Source organism: Doryrhamphus excisus, unplaced genomic scaffold, assembly GCF_037039965.1.
Source record: "Doryrhamphus excisus strain RoL-2023G ecotype Guam unplaced genomic scaffold, RoL_Dexc_Guam_v1.1 HiC_scaffold_24, whole genome shotgun sequence".
NCBI classification, from domain to species: domain Eukaryota; kingdom Metazoa; phylum Chordata; class Actinopteri; order Syngnathiformes; family Syngnathidae; genus Doryrhamphus; species Doryrhamphus excisus.
Genome location: NW_027621862.1, coordinates 5,469,535 through 5,494,067, shown reverse-complemented (window position 1 = coordinate 5,494,067; position 24,533 = coordinate 5,469,535). Strand labels below are relative to the sequence as shown.

The window sequence follows — 24,533 nt, the reverse complement described above, 5'->3', positions numbered from 1 at the left end:
TCGGCAAAGTTCGTCCATTTCCGTAACTCCTCCTCTCGTTCAACCTCTGCGGTTGTCCGTGGCAACTGTCAGCGACGCTTTTATTGCCACACATTGGTGACACATTTACACAAGACTATGTTTCAATAGTGTTGAAAGTTTGCAGCAAAGTTGGAGGCAGCCATTAAATAGCAAGGTAAGTCTTTAAAAAGACACCTTTCTGTTCAATAAAGGCTAACTTTGATGTTCGAGCTAGCTCGCTAGCTAGCTAGCCTAAGTCGAAAATCCAAGATGGATGCCGCTAGAAAATCGATGGTTTGAGCTAGCTCTTTCGACACAAACAAGGGACAAGGGAAAAACTGCATTCAATGTAAGTATCACATACAGCACTGCATTTAACGAGCTGACCGTTCTGTTTGCGGTTAATCCAAATTCAGTACACTTAAAGATACTGACAACGAGTTCCGTGTCGTGGTTGTCTTCACCTCAACAGACAACTGTGGTCACAAAGGTTGTTAGTTAAATGAAACAAAAACGTTCAATTACACTGTATGTTAAACATGACAGAAATAAAAAAACATTCTCAGTTCCTATTGGTACTTGAACGCACCAATAAGCAGGCGAGTACTGTACCTGCATTCATCGGCAATTAAATTCAGTGTCATAATAAATAATGACCATAATAAATTATATAAGTCAAGTAAGCAGTCATTCCTACGTTATTTTTTTCTGTCATCTCTTTCCCGCCTAGATACAGTGGGGCCATGGCTGTGTATTTTGACCACCGTGTTGAGACCCCTGAAAATAGTGAGGAGCCCTCTCAGTTGACATGGCACTCGGCTCTCTCCATACTGGCTGTGGCCTCGCGTCATTCCCCCAGTGGTGGAAATGTGGACATCTACCTACAGCAGGTACAATGTGCTATATATACGAGTACAGTACTTCTAACTAAAACATCCATTTTTAAACTCACCCCTGTCCAAATGCAGGGAGAGCATGTGGAGAGCTGCCATGTTGAACGTCCTCACCAGCCCACAATGCTTTGCTGGCATCCAGTAAAACCAATGTTGGCACTCGGCTGGGAGAATGGCGAGGTTGTACTAATTCTGCATCCTTCTGGGGATCAAGCGGTCCTACCAAGCACACACACGGCACGCATCACACTGCTGCAGTGGAGTAGCTCCGGCAGCCGCTTGGTAACCGGGGATCAGGTGAGTGTGTCTCTTCAGAGCACTGCTCTTTTTATTTTTCATATGAATGTATAATACATTAATGTCAGATTGGAGCTTTAGCTGTATGGAAGGTGGACGCCAGAGGGAGACTTCAAGGGAACTATCAAGTCAAACATGCATACAACTCTCCCCTGACTTGCTGCATCTTTAAACCCACTTTGCCTGGAGAGTGAGTCAACCTGATAGCACTGTTAGTTTTAATGAAAAATACATCTCATTCATTATGACTTGTTGTTGCAGTGATGTGAAAATGCTGGCCCGTGCATCAGTGGGTGGCGACGAGAACGCTTTAGACATGTTCAGCTGGAAGGGAGCGCCTCTCAAAATGGGACCACAGGAGGCTCTTGGATTCTATGTCAGCACTGCAGATGGCAAGAATTTATTATTTTGTTTAGAATACTCTGCTGGAATCAGTGGTAGTGGTGCAAGCCGTGCAAATGAAGCCTTATTCTTTTGTAGGTAAGGTGCATGGCGTGGATGAACACAGTAAAACACGGACACTCCTCAGTGTGGACGGTGCCATCAAGAAGATGTTCTTCCTTGAGACAAGGGAAGCCCTTACTGTCATCACTGACGCCATGATGCTGTCACAGTATACTCTGGGACCTGAGGGGGAGGCACAAGAAATCCAAAAGGTATGCTGGAAAAGTTGTGACAAAATGTACTATGTATGTACAAGAGCGTTTATAAATTATTGCAGGTTCTCAAAATATAATGAGTCCGTAGATACTGTAAGCATAACAACAACAGTTACCTGATCGGATGAGATTGTGTGGACTGAAACAGATCCTGGGTTGGTTTGTTTGGGGGTTTGGTATAGACTGTAGTTCAACCACTTGTTTCTGATTATATTTAAGAATTGAATTGATTAATGGGAAAAATTGGCATTATGTTTCCCCCCCCCCCTTTTACAAGTTCAAGCTGAGCACCAAGAGTGGGCAGAACGTTGACATTGTGTGGGCCCAGAATGGTCTCGTTATCACTGCAACAGGGGAGCAACTCATCAGGTTGGTACAAACAAATTCACTAACTCCTTATTTCTAAAATCACAAATACTTAAACTTAACTGATATAGTTAATTTTCAAACAGCTAAAATAATGCATAAGGCTAAAAATAACCAATTAGCTAAAAATTTCATCCAATACTTCTCTACAAGAGAGGAGAAATATGATCTCAGGGAAGAACTAAATTTGAAACACTTCTATGCTAAGCCATAGCATTTCAGTATGTGGAATCAAACAATGCACAACGATGAGCCAATTCAAGAAACATTACAAGCATTACAAGTTTGCTAAATACAAGGATGAAGAGTCTTGAACCAGTCATGATGTGCTATACAGTGCATCCGGAAAGTATTCACAGCGCTTCACTTTTTCTACATTTTGTCATGTTACAGCCTCATTCCAAACTGAATTAAATTCATCTCTTACCTCAAAATTCTACACAAAATACTCCGTTATGACAATGTGAAAAAAGGTTTTTTTGACATGTTTTGAATTTATTAAAAATAGAAAACAAAAAAATCACATTTACATAAGTATTCACAGCCTTTGCCATGAAGCTGAAAATTGAGCTCAGGTGCATCTTTTTTCCACTGATCCTCCTTGAGATCTTTCTACAGCTTAATTGGAGTCCACCTGCAGTAAATTCAGTTGATTGGACATGATTTGGAAATATAATAACTGTCTATATAAGGTCCTACAGTTGACTGTGCATGTCAGAGCACAAACACCAAGCATGAAGTCAAAAGAAGTCTGTAGACCTGCGAGACAGGATTGTCTTGAGGCACAAATCTGGGGAAGGATACAGAAACATTTCTGCTGCTTTGAAGGTCCCAATGAGCACAGTGGCCTCCATTATTCGTAAATGGAAGACGTTTGGAACCACCAGGACTCTTCCTAGAGCTGGCCGGCCTTCTAAACTGAGCGATCGGGGAAGAAGGGCCTTAGTCAGGGAGGTGACCAAGGCCCCGATGGTCACTCTGTCAGAGCTCCAGTGTTCCTCTGTGGAGAGAGGAGAGCCTTCCAGAAGGACAACCATCTCTGCAGCAATCCACCAATCAGGCCTGTATGGTAGAGTGGCCAGACGAAAGCCACTCCTTAGTAAAAGGAACATGGCAGCCCGTCTGGAATTTGCCAAAAAGCACCTGAATGACTCTCAGACCACGAGAAACCAAATTCTCTGGTCTGATGAGACAAAGATTGAACTCTTTGGTGTGAATGCCAGGCGCCATGTTTGGAGGAAACCAGGCACTGCTCATCACCAGGCCAATACCATCCCTACAGTGAAGCATGGTGGTGGCAGCATCATGCTGTGGGGATGTTTTTCAGCAGCAGGAACTGGCAGACTAGTCAGGATAGAAGGAAAAATGAATGCAGCAATATATAGAGATATCCTGGATGAAAACCTGCTCCAGAGCGCCCTTGACCTCAGTAGACTGGTCATGTACCTTGACCATATATACAGTAGACATTAGCACACAGCCAAGATCTCAAAAGATTGGCTTCAGAACCACTCCGTGAATGTCCTGGAGTGGCCCAGCCAGAGTCCAGACCTGAATCCGATCGAACATCTCCGGAGAGATCTGAAAATGGCTGTGCCATGGCTCTCCCATCCAACCTGATGGAGCTTGAGACTTATTGCAAAGAAGAATGGGCAAAACTGCCTAAAGATAGGTGTGCTAAACTTGTGGGATCATATTCAAAAAGACTTGAGTCTGTAATTGCTGCCAAAGGTGGATCAACAAAGTATTAAGCAAAGGCTGTGAATACTTATGTAAATGTGATTTTTTTGTTTTCTATTTTTAATAAATTCAAAACAAGTAAAAAAAAAACTTTTTTCACCTTGTCATAATGGAGTATTTTGTGTAGAATTTTGAGGTAAGAGATTAATTTAATTCAGTTTGGAATGAGGCTGTAACATGACAAAATGTAGAAAAAGTGAAGCGCTGTGAATACTTTCCGGATGCACTGTATATATATCAATATATTGACACTTACTATGGTACCCATTATGTCATTGTATGGTCATATCACCTCGTACTTCGGTACGTGACAAAAAAAAATAATAATTAAATTAAATAAAAAAATAAAAATTAATAAAATACATATATATATATATATTAGGAAAGCAGGAAGTGAACAAATGTAACAGTTACTGATTGTACAAGTACCAGATGGAGGGGTAGGATTTAATAAGCTTTGCTTCTTCCTACTCCTTTTGGACATGTGGAACTGTGAACTGATTATGGGATGCACTCAATTGTAATCTGATGCACGTTCAAATAAAATAAAACCATTACCATTACCATAACATTTACAAACTCCCATCTCGGTGGCCATTTACACATCTGGTGACTGGTTCTGTTTTTTTGGTAGGCTGTGGGATCTTGAGCGAAACGAGAATTATGCATTGTCACTTGACGAAACTCTGGGTTTTGAGCGGGGCGAAATGATGAACTGTATTTCCTACTGTGCAGGAAAGGGTAAATATTGCACCCCTCACTACTGCCATATGATTGTAAATTTGCTGTTAACGTCTATCCGTGCTTGCGTAACTTCTCCAGAAATCCTGGCAGCTGGCACCAGCCATGGACGCATAGCAATGTGGAAGATGACAGTGCATCTGGACCGCACTAGAGGTGACACCAAAGCTCAGTGGAAGCTACAAACACCCACTGAAATAGAAGGGAACGTCACCCAGTTACAGGTTCTGCATTTATTTATTACACAGTGTGTGTTTTTATAATATCAGACACATACTCATACTCCACTATTTGCATTTCAGTGGGGCTCCAGTCTCAATCTCCTCGCCGCCAACAATTCCAACACCGTGGTGATCCTGCATGAGCATGTGATGTCTGCACACTGTAGCCAGCAGGTGGCAGCGGTACAGCTGACACCGACCCAGCTCAGTATCACTCAGTTCCACACAGGACTGCACCTGGCCCTGCAGTCTGAAATGCACATCAAGGGTGTGTGTGTGACTAAGGTGAGGCTGCAGTTTAAGTCATTTATCATTTCAATGAACGCCACTTGAAATGGATTTATGTGCCAAACAGAATTCAGCGACAGTCTGGAGTGGCAAACAGGTCACTGTGTTTGAGATGTCCGGTGCAGCGCTACACAATAAAGGTACACCACTAAGTAAAGTTACATTCAGCAGCGCAAATGGCGTTTTGCTGCAAAACATTCACACATCCCTGAGTGGCTGTGCATGCATGATACCCAGGGATTTCTATTACGTATGTCTTATGTATTTGATTCACGATTCATTGATATAAGTCAATGTAGTGAATGAATTGTTACACCCTTTTTTACGGTAATAGTTTTGTTTTTCCTCACAATTTTCAGGATCATTCCCTTGTGACTCTCATGTGGTAACTGTACATGGTGAGAACCTTTACACTGTGGAACCAAACAGAGTCCAGATCCGTACACCACAGGTTTGTTCTGGGGACACTAAAAAGAGCATAAGCATGTTTTTTACTGTACCGAATAAATCATCCCATTTCTCTTTTTTTCTTAGGGTACAGTGAAACAGCTATTGACTTTCTCCAAGGCCGAGGGCAACCCAGTGCTTCTCAGCGTGTGCCAATCTTACCTGGTGGTCGGCACAGATACATCACACATTCGAGTCTTTGACCTCACTCGAAGGTTGTTCAACAATTTGAATAAGTCTCAGAGGTCCCACAGTTATTTTCAAAGTGGTTATCCAAAATTGTGGCCTTGATGTTGGTACTTGTCCAAAATAATAGATACCATATATCAGATGTAATGACTAAACATTAAGGAGTTGGGGGAGGACACGGATATTAGCATTGAGCGAGGGTGAACTTGCTCATAACGTTTTGGCAGTACAAATGGGTGGTGTGTCGGCAAAATAAATGTAAAAATAAAAAAAACTATATTTGGGGAAAACTGAACATCACTAAAAGTCACCTTTGTGTTGCAGGGGACCTTTAATAAGATACAACTCCAGTTAAAACATTCCTGTACCATACAGTATCTACATTGTAATATGTGTTTCATATAGAGATGCTAAAGCTCACTGCAATGCCAAGAACCTGGTGGATGCGATTCCCAATTTGGGAGCTCTGAGGTCAGTGAAGTGTAATTCTAATGGCAGCCAAGTCAGCATCTTAATCACACAGGTGAATGAACAACAGGCAGTCTTCTTCTCCATCTCCATCCAGCAAGATCATCACTTAAATTGATGTCAACCTATCTTGTTAGGTGAATGGGCGACCTGACCAGAAAGTCTACTTCTATGACATTGAAATGGACACTGTGACGCACTTTGACTTCTTCACTGGCAGACCATCCAGTGGTATCTCCAACTCTGAAAACAGCGAAAGGTACGTCGCTTTTGCTGTGTGTGTGTGTGTAATCTTCCCTCACTCAGATAATTGTGTATTATACATAATTTGTGCTTCAGACAGCAGTTCCAGGAGACTGAACTAAGTGCCAGATGCCCTGTGTCTCACTTCTGGGACGAGAGTGAATCTCGCCTTTTTGTGTGCGAGACTGTGCCAGTTAGCTCTGAAACATCATCATCTGGCTACTGGGACACGGTAATGTTGATGTCATTCTCTGATTAAAACAACAATATGTGGACATGCCATCTCTGTGTGAAGTTTGCATGTTCTTCCCGTGCATGCGTGGGTTTTCTCCGGGTACTCCGGTTTCCTCCCACATTCCAAAAACATGCTAGGTTAATTGGCGACTCCAAATTGTCCATAGGTATGAATGTGAGTGTGAATGGTTGTTTGTCTATATGTGCCCTGTGATTGGCTGGCGACCAGTCCAGGTTGTACCCCGCCTCTCGCCCGAAGACAGCTGGGATAGGCTCCAGCACCCCCGCGACCCTCGTGAGGATAAGCATTAGAAAATGAATGAATGAATGAATATGTGCACGTTTGACCTCAACATAACAGCTTTGCCATAATATTGTGGCTTGTAATTAAATCTTGGCATGTCATTACCATGGTAACCACACTTACTATTACCATTGTGACTACTACTATTACTACCACTGTTACTTTTCATTCATTCATTCATTCATTTTCTACCGCTTATCTTCACAAGGGTCGCGGAGGTGCTGGAGCCTATCCCAGCTGTCTTCGGGCGATAGGCGGGGTACACCCTGAACTGATTGCTAGCCAATCACAGGGCACATATAGTCTAAACAACCCAGTTTCTTCTCAGTGTCCTGTATTAATCTTGGACCAGCTATCATTAGAGTACAAATAAGAAATGTATACAGTGTGTATTATTCCTCAGCATCTTGATTTACTGCTTCTTTTAATTTTCCAGGTGGATGTGTCAGTGGTCACCCTCTTCTGTACTCAGGAACATGGCCTCCTCTTGCAAGACTGCTACGCCAAACCATCAGGCCTTCAGGCTCTCCTTGCTCTCGACGTGCCTTACTATTACTTCAGCTGCAAGGTGAGGCTGAGCAATGCTCTTATTTTTGGTTCCCCACTCAGCATGTGCAGGTATATGTATTTTTTCCACCCTAAATATGCACCTCTGTTTGGTCTAACACACCCCAGCTATTATTTCGGAGAGGTGGTGTCTTTCAACCAGAAGTAAGTAAGTCTGTGACCCCCCTACTACAGAGGATATCAATATTTAAATTCCAAGCTGGTCAATCGCAACCCTGTGGAGTGAAATCTGTTTTTTTTTAGTAGAATAGCTTTGTCTTAAATGTATTAATTTTGTGTGGTTACCTTTGACTCCTACATCTTCCTCCTCCAACCTACAGTAACTGAGTACACCCCTCACATTTCAGCAACCACTTCATTTTAGCTTCTCAACGGACAATACCATAGATGTGGGATCCAACTATTTAGACAATAATAGTAATCAGTGGATAATAAATCTATACTAATTCGCTACTGGGCGAGTGTTTAGCGCACGGACCTCACAGCTAGGAGACCTCAGTTCAATCCCACCCTCGGCCATCTCTGTGTGGAGTTTGCATGTTCTTCCCGTGCATGCATGGGTTTTTTTCTAGGTACTCCGGTTTCTTCCCACAGTCCAAAAACATGCTAGGTTAATTGGCGACTACAAATTGTCCATAGATATGAATGTGAGTGTGAATGGTTGTTTGTCTATATGTGCCCTGTGATTGGCTGGCGACCAGTCCAGGGTGTACCCCGCCTCTCGCCTGAAGTCAGCTGGGATAGGCTCCAGCACCCCCGCGACTCTTGTGAGGATAAGCAGTAGAAAATGATTGAATGAATGAATGAATAATTCGCTACTCTCTACTACTAAAATATATCAAAGTTTCATTTCCATAGTAGTGTTCCTTGAGAAGTAATAACTATATGAAGTGTGGGGGATGTGTTTCTATGTGATACAATATTTGTTTGTTTTATGAGCATGACAACGTGCCTTATGTGTTCTAAAGGAGGTTTCTGCCACATCAGCACCAGCAAACCACAGCCAGTCATCACGAGGTTCCGTTGCCCTCTTCCCCCAAATGGTGTCCAGGCGTGCTCTCAGGGACTTTGAAGGCCTGGAGAACTGTGACAAGTCCACACGCGATGCCATGTTAAACTTCAGCTTCTACCTCACCGTGGGCCACATGGACGAGGCCTTCAAGTCCATCAAACTCATCAAGAGGTAAAACGTCACTGTTTGTATTCTAATCAGCTCGGTAGATTTTTTAAAAATAGACCCCCCCCCCCCTCCTGTTTGATCCAGTCGTCACGTTCTTTCCTAAGCGGTCCTGTCCACAAGGACTTTGTTTCAAAGCCTAAGGTAATGGCCAATGGGGAGTGCATTGTTACTGTCGGCCTTGGTTTTGCTTGGAATTCTGCACAATAGTATAGATGTTAGCAGGGAGTTTGCTTTTCCTCACAAAGTCCATTCAGATTTGTCATCATTAATCATATTTTTCCAAAGACGTTTGACGTCAAGGGCCATAAGACCGCTAAATAGTATTCCATTTTGCCTCAGTTGCACGTTATGAGTTGATTGATTATTATGACTATTGAGCTATCTTGGGTGAAAGGTTAGGAATGGCTCAACAAATGGCATGTCATTTTCATCCAATCTCCTTCAAACATTCAAGGGTTATTGTCTTTTATCACAGCCAGAACCTTGTTGCTTTTGAATCATGATACAACACTCCAGACTGTGTGTTTTAAATTTCCTTCAGCATATTTGTTCTGCATTCATGCCCAGGGAAGGAACTCTCCAATCTGTGTATGTGACTGTTACTGTTAGTATGTGGGTGTGTTCAGTGCTAAACACACACACATATACACAAGTGTACCCTTGCCATTTCTGCAAACATTGAATCAGGTCCCTAAAAGGATGTGTACTGGTATGTATGAGTCAGTCTGTCTATTCATTTTTGGGAGAGCAGAGATACAGCTTTATAAGTTCCCCATTGATGGCTATATTTATTTTTTTTATGATCGGCATTGTGTTTAATTCTTGAAAACATCCTACAATACACTCCTGCATTTTCAGGCAGAGCTCACCTATATCTTTAGGTATTGTAAATAGAAACGTTGAATGGGGCACATGAAAAAGGGGCTGCACGGCGGTTGTGTGGTTAGCGCGCAGACCTCACAACGAGGAGATCCGGGTTCAATTCCACCCTTGGCCATCTCTGTGTGTAGTTTGCATGTTCTCCCCGTGCATGCGTGGGTTTTCTCCAGGTACTCCGGTTTCGTCCCATATTCCAAAAACATGCTGGGTTAATTGGCAACTCCAACTTGTCCATAGGTATGAATGTGAGTGTGAATGGTTGTTTGTCTATATGTGTCCTGTGATTGGCTGGCCGCCAGTCCAGGGTGTACCCTGCCTCTCGCCCGAAGACAGCTGGGATAGGCTCGAGCACCCCCGCGACCCTCGTGAGGATAAGTGGGAGAAAATGAATGAATGAATGAATGAGTTGCTTTAAGGTGTTAAAGGCCACCAAACAAGTAATAATACTCATTACTGCCCCCCACAGGACTGAAGGGAAGCATTGCCTGCACCTATTTTGCATTACTATTGTAGTTCATAATGAAGACGGTGTTTAATAAGGTGAAGTCAAGTGTAGTTGGTGTAAATGTGCGAGTGTGTGTTGAGACGAAGGAGAAGGTTACGTGTGTCTGCAGAGAAAAGCCCAGATGACTGTTAGGTGTCATCATCAGCTGGGATAGGCTCCAGCACCCCCACGACCCTCTTGAGGATAACAGTTGAAAATGAATGTAAAAGGAAAGTACAAGGACCAAAGCCAGAGCCATTATCCACAAACGGCGAAAACATGGAACAGTGGTGGACCTTCCCAGGAGTTGCCAAAATTACTCTAAGAGAGCAGCTACGACTCATCCAAGAGGTCACAAAAGACCCCACAACAACATCTAATGAACTGCAGGCATCTCTTGCCTCAATTAGTGTTCACTCCACCATAAGAAAGACACTGGGCCTGCATGTCAGAGTTCCAAGACCAAAACCACTGCTGAACAAAAAGAACATTATGGCTCATCTACATAATTTTTTTGCCAAAAAACATCTTGATGATCCCCAACACCTTTGGGAAAATAGTCTGGGGTCTGTCGAGACAAAGTTCAACTTGTTGGAAGGCGTGTGTCCCATTACATCTGGCCATATCACATTTCAGAAAAAGAACATCATATCAACACATTGTGAAAATATCGATAAGAAGATCTTTAGATTTTTTTTAATATGACATACATTGTCTGCGACTTTACATATGTGTTTAAATGACAGGCTGAAATGCTGAGAATGATGCAGCAGTATCAGATACAGGCTGGAATTGTATTCCAGACATTCCAGCCATTTGCGCCATTTCCTTGAATTCATGTTGTCCCTGACTTTTGGTGACATAGTGCTGGGTTATCTCTCGTTTTTTTGCTAGCGCGTTGCCATATAAAGCCACTCTTTCCCCCAGCAATGGAAAATAATACTACTATATAATGTACAAACGAAATATGACATTTTCATTTTCTTCAATATGACATGACACACAACTTGTGTATTTATTGTTTACCAGTTTATTGAACTTATAATTTATTTATGTTCTGAATAGTGTAGGACCCACATAGGCTCTTTACAGATTCATCATATAATAATCCAAATATTGAAACACCTTAATGGCAAGACTGTATTTGAATGCCGTTAACTAATATTAAATTAGCATATAGAATGTACCACAAACAAGCAGACTTCTTAGTTGCAGAAAAGTATTTATGTGTATTTTGGTATCCGCCATTTCCTCTATGCAGACACAATAAAATGATATTGCAGTTACCCATTAAGAAACCTTGCTAAGTTGACTGACAATGATGTTTTAATTAGTTTACCATCTAAAGATATATCAATATTACATTTTGACATGCTTCAAAGTGATGGGAGAAAAAAACATGAGGTATTCTGTTATGTTTTCAACATCTATCATAATTCCAATTTAATAATAGAACTTTTCAATAAGTTCACATATAACATTTAAGGTCAAGGTCCAGCTTGATCTTCTGTTTGGGGAGGATGTTAAGCACAACAGTGTCCTGGTCCAAAATAGTGAATTATTTAGCCACCAATTACATTTCTATAGGAAATATATACATGGTGCCGTGTGGCAATACAATTCTGACATAGCTGTAGATTATGAAAGTGAGCACATAGCAGGTAGATAAAGGCCTGACCCGTCTGACACTTCATGCCTTGCGAGTCAACAGGATTAATAACAGCCTGAATAGTCGCTGAGTTGTCACTTTGCTTAACATGGCGAGTCCACGTAGTCATTGTCCAGGCGTGGGTGGAAAGGGGACGCCAGCGAGCGACTGATGATGATGACCCGCGGTGCCAGGCAGTCATCACGGCGGTGTAAAATATTCCAGATGAGCATGGCTGCCGCCATGGTGGCTAGAAGGCAAGCGGCTATGTCCATGAAACAGGAGTAGGACAGGTGCGTGTAAGGGCCGATCCTGTAGAAGGTCACAAGTCCAATTACCAGCACAAAACCTGCAGTGTCAAAGAAAGACCATTTAGCGAGTCAGTCATTTGGTGTCCTGTTTTACTGTATTTTCACTATATACTACAAGCATGATTGCAGTAGTGTCAGTAACTCAAAATCCCCATATAGACATATTACAGGCTGGTGGACCAAATTTGCCTCATAGAGAACCCTTGCTGTGTGATTCACTGGATTTCAGTCACAGAAAGTTCTTGTAAATAGACAACATCAAAAAATATCAGCCGGTAATGATGCTCAGAAAATCCTTTGAGGTGTTTCACTGAGAATAGACAATCTAAGGAACTTGCTATTTTTATGCTGATACTGTACTTTGAACTTTATCAGCATCACACCTCAACCCACACCTTTCTTCTCTTCTGTCCTTGCAAAGACCCCATAAATCCATTCATAAAATTTATGTCGACATGTTCATTACACGTTTAAGACTTCATGAACCAATGTATTGTAGTATCAAAACAGTTATAATAATAATGACTGGAAATAGGAATAACTGATAGGAATCAGTCAGTTTCCTGTACTGTAGCCTGGAGTTCATTTATAGTTTTCCCTTTCTGCCTCAGCAGAAAGATGGCTGTTTGTTTGATGTGAGGATGTGAATAATAGTGTCTGTGTGTCGACCACTCAAATTGGAAGGCCACTGTTTGCTCAGTGACTTGCTATTTAACCTGCCTGGCTCCCGATCCAAAAACACGAATAATCTCCTGTCCAGGTTGCAGCCAGGGTGGGCTGTGTGAACCTCTCTATTTGGCACACACTTACAGTATCTCATCAGCTTCCTTCCCCCTCTTCCTCTTTCCATCCTTCCTTCCACCAATTCCACACCCTCCACTTTGAGTCTAATACATCTACTGGAGATTTGACGTTATCGCTCACGGAGAAATGTCCGATCAGATTAATTTTAAGGCTGCACTGAAGACAGTACTGGAATGTAAATAAGTCATCAGTGACTATCCGGCATCAAAGTACACACAATGTGAATGGAAGTTATTATCTCAAGACCTATGACATGACCTGACTTTAAACACACTAGAAAACACATTCCAGTCATTCTCTTCCAGGAGGTTTAATGGCCAAGGCGAAGGAAAAAATGACTTGACCCGACCTGGATGTTGTTACCTCACAGCCTCCTTGCAATAGCTGAGAATGTTTGGCATGTATCTAAAGGCGATTGATAGAAAATATCTCCATTCATATCGGACATAAGATGATCAAATATATATGTGCAAAACAAATACCATGTGCATAATAAGCAATTAAGACTGGACCCATGTGAGCAAAATTGTTTGGTTTCTAATATTCTATCAGATGGGGGTTTTCAAAATATGATATCGACCACCAAGCCTCTGAAAGTGAATACAATACAAACTGGACCTCCCCTCCTCCCCCAAAATTATTTATTTAGTGGAGGTTTCACCTGACCCCAGACTCTGTTTACTTGTTCGCTATCAGAACTAAAAAGCAATTAATTTAGCCTTGATACATAACTGAAGTCAACCAGTCCAGGGTGTACCCCGCCTCTCGCCCAAAGTCAGCTAGGATAGGCTACAGCATACCCGGGACCCCAGTGAGAATAAGCGGCATAGAAAATTGATGGATTTGGAAAAATTGGGTTTTCTTTATTTCTGTCAAGCTGCCACAGTTCCTCCTTTTGAAGACCAAAATAAATTATACAAAAACATACCCACACAAAGTGAAAATGGACTGCGGTATATGAAGTTGTTTCCCATTGTGCAGCTTCTGGGAAGACTTTCTACAAGATTCTGAAGTCATTTTTGTCAAATCGGGGCGGGGGGGGGGTGTCACTGAGTGGTACAGACTCGCAAATTCTGCTCTAAATCATCCCAAAAGGCCTTCCCTCAGCTTTTACCACACCGTTGGAACTGTCAGATACTGTCAGATAGTTCTGATAGTTCAGTAGTTCTTCTACTGTAGTAGAAGTAGAAGGATGAAGAAGGAAAGAAGAAAATAGAAGGATGACAGTTCAAATAATAAAGGGATCGACTTTACGCCTTGAATGGTATTCATGTCATTCTGTTCATGCTTTGTTGACCATACATGGCCAAAATAGTGACCTTAAAATATGCTTTTTTTACAGGAAGCTATCTAATTTTAGATAGAAAGTAGGTGTGTGCTTTGAAACCTTGTTGTTATCATGCATATAGACATTGATCATTGCTGACCACATTGTCATAAAAGCTATAAATAGCCAAATGCCGCTCCTATGGACAGGACTTTTTAGGATCTGTTTTGGCCTGTCCAGCTAATTTGTATGGTCTGTCTTCAATGGAAATACCCTGTTGTGGGTGTGATCTTCCTGTCAAGGTTTTCACATAATATCCCTCATCCAAAAAATACCATAGATAGAGAGGAAATCTTCATTGCAAGAGGAAGTGGTCCCATATACCGTATATACTTTTCACTGCTGAAACTAAGAATTGGAATCTCCTGGTAGTGTGCACACACACAACACAAACACATAGTCCCTGTTGAAAGTGTCTTTCCCGTGCATTCCCCCTCCCCGCTTTTTCCTTCTTCATCTCGGGGGTTTGCATAACAGGTAGTCACAGACATTTCCTCGTCCTGAGCAGGGATATCCTGGCGCCCACCAGTCTCTCCCTGGCTCACTGCAGCACTGGCTCATGGAGCCTTGACTGGTGACTAAATTTAGATGCAAAACAGACCCCTAGACTGATAGAGGGGCGAGTGACTGAGTGACTGCAGCGTACACTGTACAGGGACAAAAGTCTGGGGACACACCTTTTTAATTAAAGAATCTATTGATCTATTGACCGTAGGTTGGGCTCATTATTCATCTTCCTTCCCAAGACATTTTGGACAATTTTCTGGGAAGAGTTTTGGGAGCCCTATTTTAGCAGCAATGCACAAACTCAGATCCATAAATGTGTTTTTAGAAGAGTTTGATGTGAAAAAACCTGAGAGCCCTGACCGCAAGCCCATCAAGCACCTTGGCATGAACTAAAAAGAGAGAGTGACCTCTAACCGCATGGATGCTCATCTGAATTGAAAACACAGTCTACAATCTTGTGGGAAGTCCTTTATGATGAGTTGGAGTCTATCCCAGCTAGCTACAGACAAGCGTAAAAAGCAAAAGTTGTAGGGTCTTAGTGGGTGGTACATTGAACAGGAATGGAGCCTGCACCCAGTGCATGAAACTGAAAGACAGTACTTACGTCTAAAGAATATACCTTTTCACAAGGGCGATTTTTCTTTGCTGTTTATCTTGAAAATCTTGTAATTAAGATGTTGACCGACAGCCTAGAGAGTATTCCCATACTTTGCCATTGAAAGGAGCTCATCAGTTTCCCCAGGCATCTTAATGGTGCATTAATACTCACTGGCTAGCTGGAAAAGTGCTGCAATGGCCTCCTCCCACCACTGGGATTCCTGTGTGATTAGCGGTAGCTCCATCAGGCCGAGGAGGAATATCAGTTGACCAGCAGTCAGGGCCACGGTCGCCATCAGGTTGCATGCCCGCATCATGTCAAACTGCACTTGAGGGACCATAGGGAGAGATTGAGAGATTGAGATGTTATACTTCCAAACACTCAATTTGTATTGACATTAGCCTACCGCACGCTTATAGCACTGCCTTATTGCCCTACATGGCGTTGCAATGTCTTTGGGTGCACACTATGCTGTCCATTGTGTCAAGTTGGCAGTGGACCTGCAGAGTTTCCCAGAGTTGTTTTGAATGGGATTTTGTCAATGGGGCCTTCACATACATGAATACCTCCTGCATCCCATTTTATTTTGGCAAAAAAATGATGCAGCAAGGTATTTCATTTACTTGGAAATGTGTCTGGTGGCGGGCGAGTGGTTAGCGGGCAGACCTCACAGCTGGGAGACCAGGGTTCAATTCCACCCTCAGCAATCTCTGTGTGGAGTTTGCATGTTTTACCCATGCATGTGTGGGTTTTCTCTGGGTACTCCGGTTTCCTCCCACATTCCAAAAACATGCTAGGTTAATTGGCGACTCCAAATTGTCCATAGGTATGAATGTGAGTGTGAATGGTTGTTTGTCTATATGTGCCCTGTGATTGGCTGGCAACCAGTCCAGGGTGTACCCGCCTCTCGCCCGAGTACAGCTGGGATAGGCTCCAGAACCCCCATCAACCTCGTGAGGAAAAGCAGTAGAAAATGAATGAATGACTGTGCCTGGTGGCATAATAGAGTGACACATAATGATAATTATTTATGCAGCAAGTAGCTGGTAGTTTCAGCAATAAGCATACGTATACACAAACAACAAAATTCATTCATTTTCCACCGCTTATCCTCACGGGGGCTGCGGGGGTGCTGGAGCTTATCCCAGCTGTCTTCGGGCGAGAGGCAGGGTACACCCTGGACTGGTCGCCAGCCAATCACAGGGCACATATAGACAAACAACCATTCATGCGCACATTCATACCTATGGACAATTTGGAGTCGCCAATTAACCTAGCATGTTTTTGGAATGTGGGAGGAAACCGGATCACCCGGAGGAAAACCCACGCATGCACAGGGAGAATATGCAAACTCCACACAGAAATGACTGAGGATGGAATCGAACTCAGGTCTCCTAGCTGTGGGGCCTGCGCGCTAACCACCCCACCGCCATGCAGCCAAAACAACAAAATGATATACATAATACTTACATTTAACAGAGCTGCGGGATTCTTGATAGCCAGCATACTCAGAGCCCCATCCCAGACCTTCACACTGCTTATGTGTCCCCTGCCCCCTTCTGCCAACCTGGAGGTCATCCCGACCCTTCTCTCCTCCGGAGGGGCACATCTTCCACAGTCCCACACTCCTCTTGCGTCCATCTTCCAGGGCCTGCAGGACCCAGCTGGGAGTGAAGGCGGCAACATTGTTCAGAACCAGAGACAGCAGGGCAACCGCTACTGCCGCCGCCACTAGCCTCTGTACGGCCATGTGACACCCCCTGCCCGTCACCTCTCCTCCCCCTCCCTCTCCCTCTCGTTCCAATCCCTGTTCTTCCTCAGTGTCCTGCCTGCTCTCTCGTCTCTCCTCCGGGGCAGCAACCTCCTCCTCCGCTGCCTCCACCACCACTACCGCTGCCACCGCCTCCTCCTCCAGCTGATTACTTGTGTCACACAAATGGACAGTAGGAAGGATGCTGTCTTGATCTTTAGCTAAAGAACATCTCCATTCATCCTCATTCGTGAGTTGGTTGCAGCAGATCCTCAGCCCTCCTCTTCTGACAGCACTGTGGGTATGCTGGGATCAAGCCAACAGAGGTCCATTCCACTGGTTCCTACTAGCTGCAGCTTGACTCTTTGATTTTGATCCTCTGATCTTGTGTACCCACACTGCTTCACGTGTGATCTGCTGTCTACATGCAGAGTAAAGTTGCAAAAAAAAAGGATAGATTCTCTTCACAGTGTTGCTAGGAGTCTCTCCTCTGTATGACCCACCTCCCCCTGCTGTTCTTTCCCTCACAGACTGGCTGTAAATCCTTTTAGGTCAGAGATGAATACTTGCATATGGCTGAGAGACATCTGTGTCATAATCAGACAGCTCCCTTCTCCATGGTTGCATTAAATGTGCCAAGATTTTGGTGTGACTCAAATGTCCAAAAAGACCCCCTCTTGAACGTCACTGTTGTATACTCTTTTGTCTGCAGCCTGGGGGGTGGTGAGGGTGGGGGCGTTCACTTGAAGTCCCCTCTCTTGTGTGCAACAAACACGTTGGCCACCACACTCGGCCAGCAACAGGATGTGTTTCCTGAGAGGAAAAGAGGCTGGGAAGAGGGGCCAAATGTAGACCGGGTCCTTCTCTTGTCTTTCCTTTTCTGGCTCTCTAGATGTTGCCGCTCCTCTGTCTTTGGAAGTATTTATCACATTGTTTTCTGGTTGCCATGTAAGGCCAGACTATTTCTGACAGACTCTGCAGAAAACTTGGATAATCTGGTTCTCATGTTCTTCTTGCTTTGGTTTCACTAATAGACGCCGTTGCCCCCCTCACGCACCACGGCCCCTAAAGATTTGGGCTATTTCCTGTTGCTTAGCTTTCATAAATAGTTCACATCTGTATCTGCTAAAGCCAGGGGGAGGATGACGGGGGAGTCAAATAAGGAACAGATGGCGAAGGAATCTTGAATACGAACTTTAAAGGGTTCAGGCTGTGATTTACATCAGCAAGTCAAAGAGTAAAGTATGGTGTTTTGCACAGATTTGTTTGTTTGCTTATTTTGGGCCTTATGTCAACAACTGTCTTTTAACAGGTATATATTAATGTGTCTAAATGCTTATACAGATATCCTCCAAATTATGTAATCATTACACAAATGACTTCTGGCCAATTAGCCCCCCCCCATGTACCAAATGTAACGGCGATAATTTTACGCTGGGTGTTTTAAAGCTCTCGTCAAGCTATGTGAGAAATTTCAAGTCAACCTGGCTTATGAGGTCAAACGTTGGGTTTTAATAACAGAGCCACCATGTGGTGTGTGTTTCCAAGCACATGGGTGCATTTTATGACAAGTTTCACCCATTTGTGACTGTTGTAATATACTGACTGGCCACTTCATTTGGTATGAGCCCATACAAGACCTGTAATAATAATACTCACTTTCATATTTACTATGTTTATAGTTTTAGATGTTGTTGTGTAGGGCGGCACGGCGGTCTAGTGGTTAGCGCACAGACCTCACAGCTAGGAGGACCAGGGTTCAATTCCCATCTCTGTGTGGAGTTTGCATGTTCTCCCCGTGCATGCGTGGGTTTTCTCCGGGTACTTCGGTTTCCTCCCACATTCCAAAAACATGCTAGGTTAATTGGCGACTCCAAATTGTCCATAGGTATGAATGTGAGTGTGAATGGTTGTTTGTCTATATGTGCCCTGTGATTGGCTGGCGACCAGTCCAGGGTGTACCGCGCCTCTCGCCCGAAGACAGCTGGGATAGGCTCCACCACCCCCGCGACCCTCGTGAGGAAAAGCGGTAGAAAATGAATGAATGAATGTTGTTGTGTAGTTGTAGCTAATATTATAATAGTACCAAAACTCTAACCAGTAGAGTTTTTGTCTTTGTGTTCATATTGACATTCTCAATGATGGTTAATGAAATGGAATTGAGTGACTAAACCCATCACTTGTTTTTCCCCTCCGCAGCAAAGTAGTATGGGAAAACATGGCACGTATGTGTGTGAAAACCCGTCGTCTGGATGTGGCACGTGTGTGTCTCGGCAATATGGGAAATGCCAGAGCAGCAAAAGCACTGAAAGAGGCAGAGGCGGAGCCGGAACCAGAGGCCCACATAGCAGCATTGGCCATTCAGCTTGGCATGCTGGTATGATCTTTATAGTTATTTGCAATTTTTTTTTCCAATAATGTGCCTTTTCACACACATAAAAATGTCTACATGTCCCTTCGTTGCTTGTGGTCTTCCACCAGGAAGATGCTGAAAAGCTGTATAAGGGCTGTCAACGCTATGACCTCCTGAACAATCTGTATCAGGCGTCTGGGCAGTATGAGAAGGCGTTGGAAATCGCTGAGAGTCATGATCGTATCCACCTACGCGCTACCTACTACAATTATGCACGCTATCTGGAGTCCATTGGCGACAAGAGCATGGCCCTGGCTAAGTAAGAAGATTTTGTTGAATCACAAAAAGATCATTGATCTGTCTAAATTGTTGAATCATTCTTCCAGTTATGAAAAATCCGACACCCACCAAGTGGAGGTGCCCAGAATGCTTCAAGATGATCCATTGTCTTTGGAGATCTATGTTAACAGGATGAAAGACAAGTATGTGAAGTGACAGGCATATATACCCATACCCATGTACCCATGTTTTACATTGAAAAAATGATCTCTTCAACACAGGAAACTCTACAAGTGGTGGGCTCAGTATTTGGAGAGCCAGTCTGAGATGGATTCAGCTATTGAGCTCTATGAATGTGCTCAGGATTACTTCTCTATGGTCAGAGTTCACTGCTACATGGGGAACGTTCAGAAGGTGATGCCGTGAAATATTCACATTATACCCTTACATTATTAAATGACTACAAACTACCACAATAAACCCATAATGATTCCTCCCAGACGAGGTCAGTGCTTTCCACCCCATAATTTAACCAAGGCATAGAGTCACAAAATCTTATGGCACACCACCAAACAAAAATGCATCAATACAGATCAATTATGTAACCGCTGCCATCTAGTGGAAGATTATATCATTGTTCTGTCTGTCACTACGTTCATTCATTCATTCTTTCATTCATTTTCTACCGCTTATCCTAACTTGGGTCGCAGGGGTGCTGGAGCCTATCCCAGCTGTCAGGGTACACCCTGGACTGGTGGCCAGCCAATCACAGGGCACATATAGACAAACAACCATTCACACTCACATTCATACCTATGGACAATTTGGAGTGGCCAATTAACTTAGCATGTCTTTGGAATGTGGGAGGAAACCGGAGTGCCCAGAGAAAACCCACACATGCACGGGGGAGAACATGCAAACTTCACACAGAGATGGCTGAGTGTGGAATTGAACTCCAGTCTCGCTAACCACTCGGTCGCCGTGCAGCCCATCACTATACATTACTAGCATAAATTTAAGTTTCTGGTAAATACATACTCAAATAAGGAAGGTGGCATGACACACTTGATTAGTGTGCTGCAGTAGAGTGGTTGTGAATCACTGCTCTATGTCACTGGTGTGTTGTAGTGACAGGAAAAAAAATTGACGTGTGGTGAAGTCATTTTATGCCACCTTCTGGTTTGCATGCAATAATTTCTGAATGAATGCTGACAAAAAATATATGTAATAAAAACAATGTTATTATTATTCTGTATTCTGTATACTTTTGCATTGGATTTAATTCAATACAATTTACACCTAATGATATGTGTGGTGATGCAAATGTTTGACTCTGCAAAAAGGAAATTGTGCTTTTTCAGCTTGTGTGTTTGCTGATCCAATGTTTTTTTTTTCAAGACAGTAAATGAAATCAATGAATGTGATTATTTTTACCAGGCATCTGACATAGCCATCGAAACAGGTGACAGAGCGGCATCGTACCACCTGGCAAGGCACTATGAGGGTCACGATGACATCAAACAAGCCGTCCACTTCTACACTCGAGCCCAAGCCTACAACAACGCCATACGACTTTGTAAGGTAAGCTTATCTGTCACTCCCTATTAGGACAGTATCTCTAAATACTAGAGCAGAGGTCGACAACCCGTGGCTCCGGAGCCACATGCACCTCTTCAGCCTCCTGGTTGTGACTCCCATCACCGAGCGTGGTGATTTGATCCCAATCTCGTACATTGTCTCATCTTGTGAATTAAGTGTCTCGTGAGACTATTGGTATTTATTTATTGTGAGGATCAATGTTCTCAAAAGGTCCCTTGACCTGTTTTGTGTGTTAATCTCTGTACAGGAGAATAGCTTGGATGACCAGTTGATGAACTTAGCTCTGCTCAGTAACCCAGAGGACATGATGGAGGCTGCTTGTTATTACGAGGAGAAAGGCATTCACTTGGACAGAGCAGTTTCACTCTATCACAAAGTATGACATGACTGTTAACTCCACATTTGTTTCATCATTCCTCATCATCACACAAGAGGGCAGCATTGCAGGCATTGTAGAAGCCATTATGTTCTCTCTTGAAGGCTGGTTACGTCTCCAAAGCTCTGGAAGTGGCCTTTGTTACCCAGCAGTTCGCTGCTCTTCAGATGGTTGCCGAGGATCTCAATGAGAAGTCGGATCCTGCCCTCCTGGCGCGCTGCTCTGAATTCTTCATTCAACATTCCCAGTATAAAAGGGCTGTGGAACTTCTGATTGCAGCCAAGAAGGTACCACTCCCATCTGTGCATTTATGCACTGCAGACACATTATTCATGTTTGGTGTTCTTGGTTACAGTACCCTCAAGCTCTGGAGTTGTGTGTGAATGAGAACCTGACCATCACAGAGGAGCTGGCTGAGAAAATGACTGTGACTGATTCCAAAGACTTGTCCGAAGAGGCTCACAAGGATCTGCTAGAGAGGATAGCGGAGTGCTGTGTGCGTCAGGGAAACTACCACCTGGCGTCTAAGAAATTCACACAGGCCGGAAACAAACTCAAGGTAGGAAATTAGGGATATTGAAAATACTTAAGACCGCACGGTAGCCTAGTAGGTAGCATACTGGCCCAACGACCCAAGTGGTTTTCTTTATTTATGCTTTTTAACCTATGCATGTTTATTTTCTCACGACCGGCAAACACAAGCTACAAGAAATTATAGTTTTGTTTCATGCAATGAAAAAAAAAAGGTAAACACGTAGCTACATATCCAGAAGTCCTGTGAGCGCTTGGGAGTGTGACCAATCACCGCAGAGTGGGCCATCGGTGAAGTAAATTAAACAGACTGTCGGGGTCGGAAGCAGGAAGTCATTTAAAATTCTGCAAAGAGGTGCAGAATCTGTGTGGGTTGTTGTGTGTAGCTGCTCTATAGAAGTCCACATCTCAATACATTCATTTATTCATTCATTCATTCATTTTATACCGCTTATCCTCACGAGGGTCGCGGGGGTGCTGGAGCCTATCCCAGCTGTTTTCAGCCGAGAGGCGGGGTACACCCTGGACTGGTGGCCAGCCAATCACAGGGCACATATAGACAAACAACCATTCACACTCACATTCATACCTATGGACAATTTGGAGTGCCAATTAACCTAGCATGTTTTTGGAATGTAGGAGGAAACCGGAGTACCCGGAGAAAACCCACACATGCACGGGGAGGACATGCAAACTCCACACAGAGATAGCCGAGGGTGGGGATTGAACTTGGGTCTCCTAGCTGTGAGTCCTGCGTGCTAACCACTCATTCGCCGTGCAGCCCATCTCAATACAAAGTATCAAAACTTTGCATAATGGGTCGTCTTTAACAATTGCTGTGTGTGCAATTTTTTGTCATGGGTAATACAGTGATACAGTACATGAAGTACTTCATGTGTTGCACTGCCTGCTGGTAAAATGTGGGCAGTGACAATAACATGCTGTTTAATTTACAAATTTCTAGTTTTATTTTGTTTTCCTTACAGGCAATGAGGGCGCTCCTCAAATCTGGCGACACAGAAAGAATCATACTTTTTGCCAACGTTTGTCGTCAGAAGGAGCTTTTCATCATGGCCGCCAACTACCTCCAATCTGTAGACTGGAAAAACCCAGAGATCTTGAAGACAATCATTGCTTTCTACACTAAAGGCAGAGCGCCACACCTGCTTGCTGGTTTCTATGAAACCCGTGCACAAGTAAGATGGCAGGACTTGTGTACAGCTTTACAAAAGATTGTCACTGAAAATGACTTCCTATGCGTTTCAAAGGTGGAAATTGATGATTATCAGAGCTATGAGAAGGCTTTGGATGCTTTGAGTGAGGCGGTCAAATGCCTCTTGAAATCAAAGAATGCGGATGGACAACAGGAAGCCAAACTGGCTGAGCTGCAGCGTAAAATCACCCTCATTCAGAAATTTGTCCATGCACGCAGGTAAAAATTTGTCCGAAATTGTATGTGAATTCTGAGAGATGGAACCATTCAGCCTAAGTGCTCAAGAAAGGGCTATAACCAGGGGGCCATGTTTGTATATCATACTAGCATATAGTACCATATAGTGTACTTTATACATATGCAGCCTTGCGCCCATGACTCTTGTCTTTTGTATGCAGGTTAAAGCCAGAAGATGCTGAGGAGGCCCTGAGCATATGTGAGGCCTTACTGGAAGAATCTGAGTTGGACACTGCTGTCAGGGTCGGGGATGTGTTTGGCTTCTTGATCGACCATCACTGTCAGCACGGCAATTTCAAAGTGGTAGGTAATTATCCAAATCCATTCCAGCAAAGTCTCTGATGTGAATTTTTATAATATTATTTTTTTTCCTGTATGTTTTCATGTAGGCCCACAGCAAGTTGGAGGAGCTCCAGAAGCTGATGTCATCACAAAATATCAGATACTACGTTAAGCAGGCCAATCTGGACACCCTGCATAAGCAGATGGGTTTCACTATGGATTCTGGGGATCACAGAAATAATGAAAAGGAAGATGATGAGGTGGAGGAGGACCTGAACATGCCCTAAAAACTGTTGACATTTTAAAATATGAATTCTTAAAGATTGAGTCAAAGACCAGTGGAAATGGTGCCTGCATCTTGGTCACAAGAGGGCGCTGTTGTTTCATGTTAAGCCACCAGAGAGGCTGTAGATTACTGCTGTGGCACTCTCATGGTTGTAATAGATTTTGTGATACTATGGAAAATACACACACGAAAATGTTTTTCATACCACATATGTACATATGCATTTTGTGTT

At 43.4% G+C, this 24,533-nt stretch overlaps 2 protein-coding genes across 3 annotated transcripts; one reads left to right on the top strand and one right to left on the bottom strand.

Annotated features, from left to right (window-relative positions):
• Positions 1 to 46: 46 nt before the first annotated feature.
• Positions 47 to 24,533, top strand: ift140 (intraflagellar transport 140 homolog (Chlamydomonas)). 2 transcript variants are annotated; one of them, XM_058061731.2, is made up of 30 exons: positions 47 to 175; positions 731 to 890; positions 969 to 1,190; positions 1,259 to 1,380; positions 1,452 to 1,582; positions 1,671 to 1,846; positions 2,127 to 2,218; positions 4,590 to 4,696; positions 4,778 to 4,920; positions 4,999 to 5,202; positions 5,273 to 5,345; positions 5,565 to 5,656; positions 5,740 to 5,867; positions 6,247 to 6,364; positions 6,447 to 6,568; positions 6,649 to 6,784; positions 7,527 to 7,658; positions 8,626 to 8,840; positions 19,345 to 19,522; positions 19,627 to 19,817; positions 19,885 to 19,980; positions 20,059 to 20,191; positions 21,215 to 21,358; positions 21,624 to 21,752; positions 21,857 to 22,039; positions 22,108 to 22,311; positions 23,270 to 23,479; positions 23,552 to 23,715; positions 23,895 to 24,036; positions 24,123 to 24,533. In XM_058061731.2, the coding sequence occupies exons 2-30, from the start codon at positions 744 to 746 to the stop codon at positions 24,300 to 24,302; spliced, it is 4,314 nt and encodes a 1,437-aa protein (XP_057917714.2). In that variant the 5' UTR covers positions 47 to 175; positions 731 to 743; the 3' UTR covers positions 24,303 to 24,533. The 2 variants fall into 2 exon arrangements, with proteins under 2 accessions (XP_057917714.2, XP_057917712.2); XM_058061729.2 differs by having other exon boundaries at positions 100 to 349; positions 24,123 to 24,532.
• tmem204 (transmembrane protein 204) lies at positions 11,031 to 17,920 on the bottom strand. The gene is made up of 3 exons (XM_058061734.2): positions 16,866 to 17,920; positions 15,567 to 15,722; positions 11,031 to 12,197 (listed from the first exon to the last, which is right to left on the bottom strand). The coding sequence occupies exons 1-3, from the start codon at positions 17,143 to 17,145 to the stop codon at positions 11,953 to 11,955; spliced, it is 681 nt and encodes a 226-aa protein (XP_057917717.1). The 5' UTR covers positions 17,146 to 17,920; the 3' UTR covers positions 11,031 to 11,952.

Bases quoted from the DNA above. Each gene is read 5' to 3' on its own strand.
- ift140 (XM_058061731.2), top strand. From the start codon at position 744: ATGGCTGTGTATTTTGACCACCGTGTTGAGACCCCTGAAAATAGTGAG. The intron at 1,583-1,670 runs GCAAGAATTTAT...ATTCTTTTGTAG, and splicing joins CTATGTCAGCACTGCAGATG to GTAAGGTGCATGGCGTGGAT. The intron at 21,753-21,856 runs GTATGACATGAC...TCTCTCTTGAAG, and splicing joins CAGTTTCACTCTATCACAAA to GCTGGTTACGTCTCCAAAGC.
- tmem204 (XM_058061734.2), bottom strand. From the start codon at position 17,145: ATGGCCGTACAGAGGCTAGTGGCGGCGGCAGTAGCGGTTGCCCTGCTG. The intron at 15,723-16,865 runs GTAAGTATTATG...TGGTCCCTCAAG, and splicing joins ATCCCGCAGCTCTGTTAAAT to TGCAGTTTGACATGATGCGG. The intron at 12,198-15,566 runs GTGAGTATTAAT...TTGACACTGCAG, and splicing joins AGCACTTTTCCAGCTAGCCA to GTTTTGTGCTGGTAATTGGA.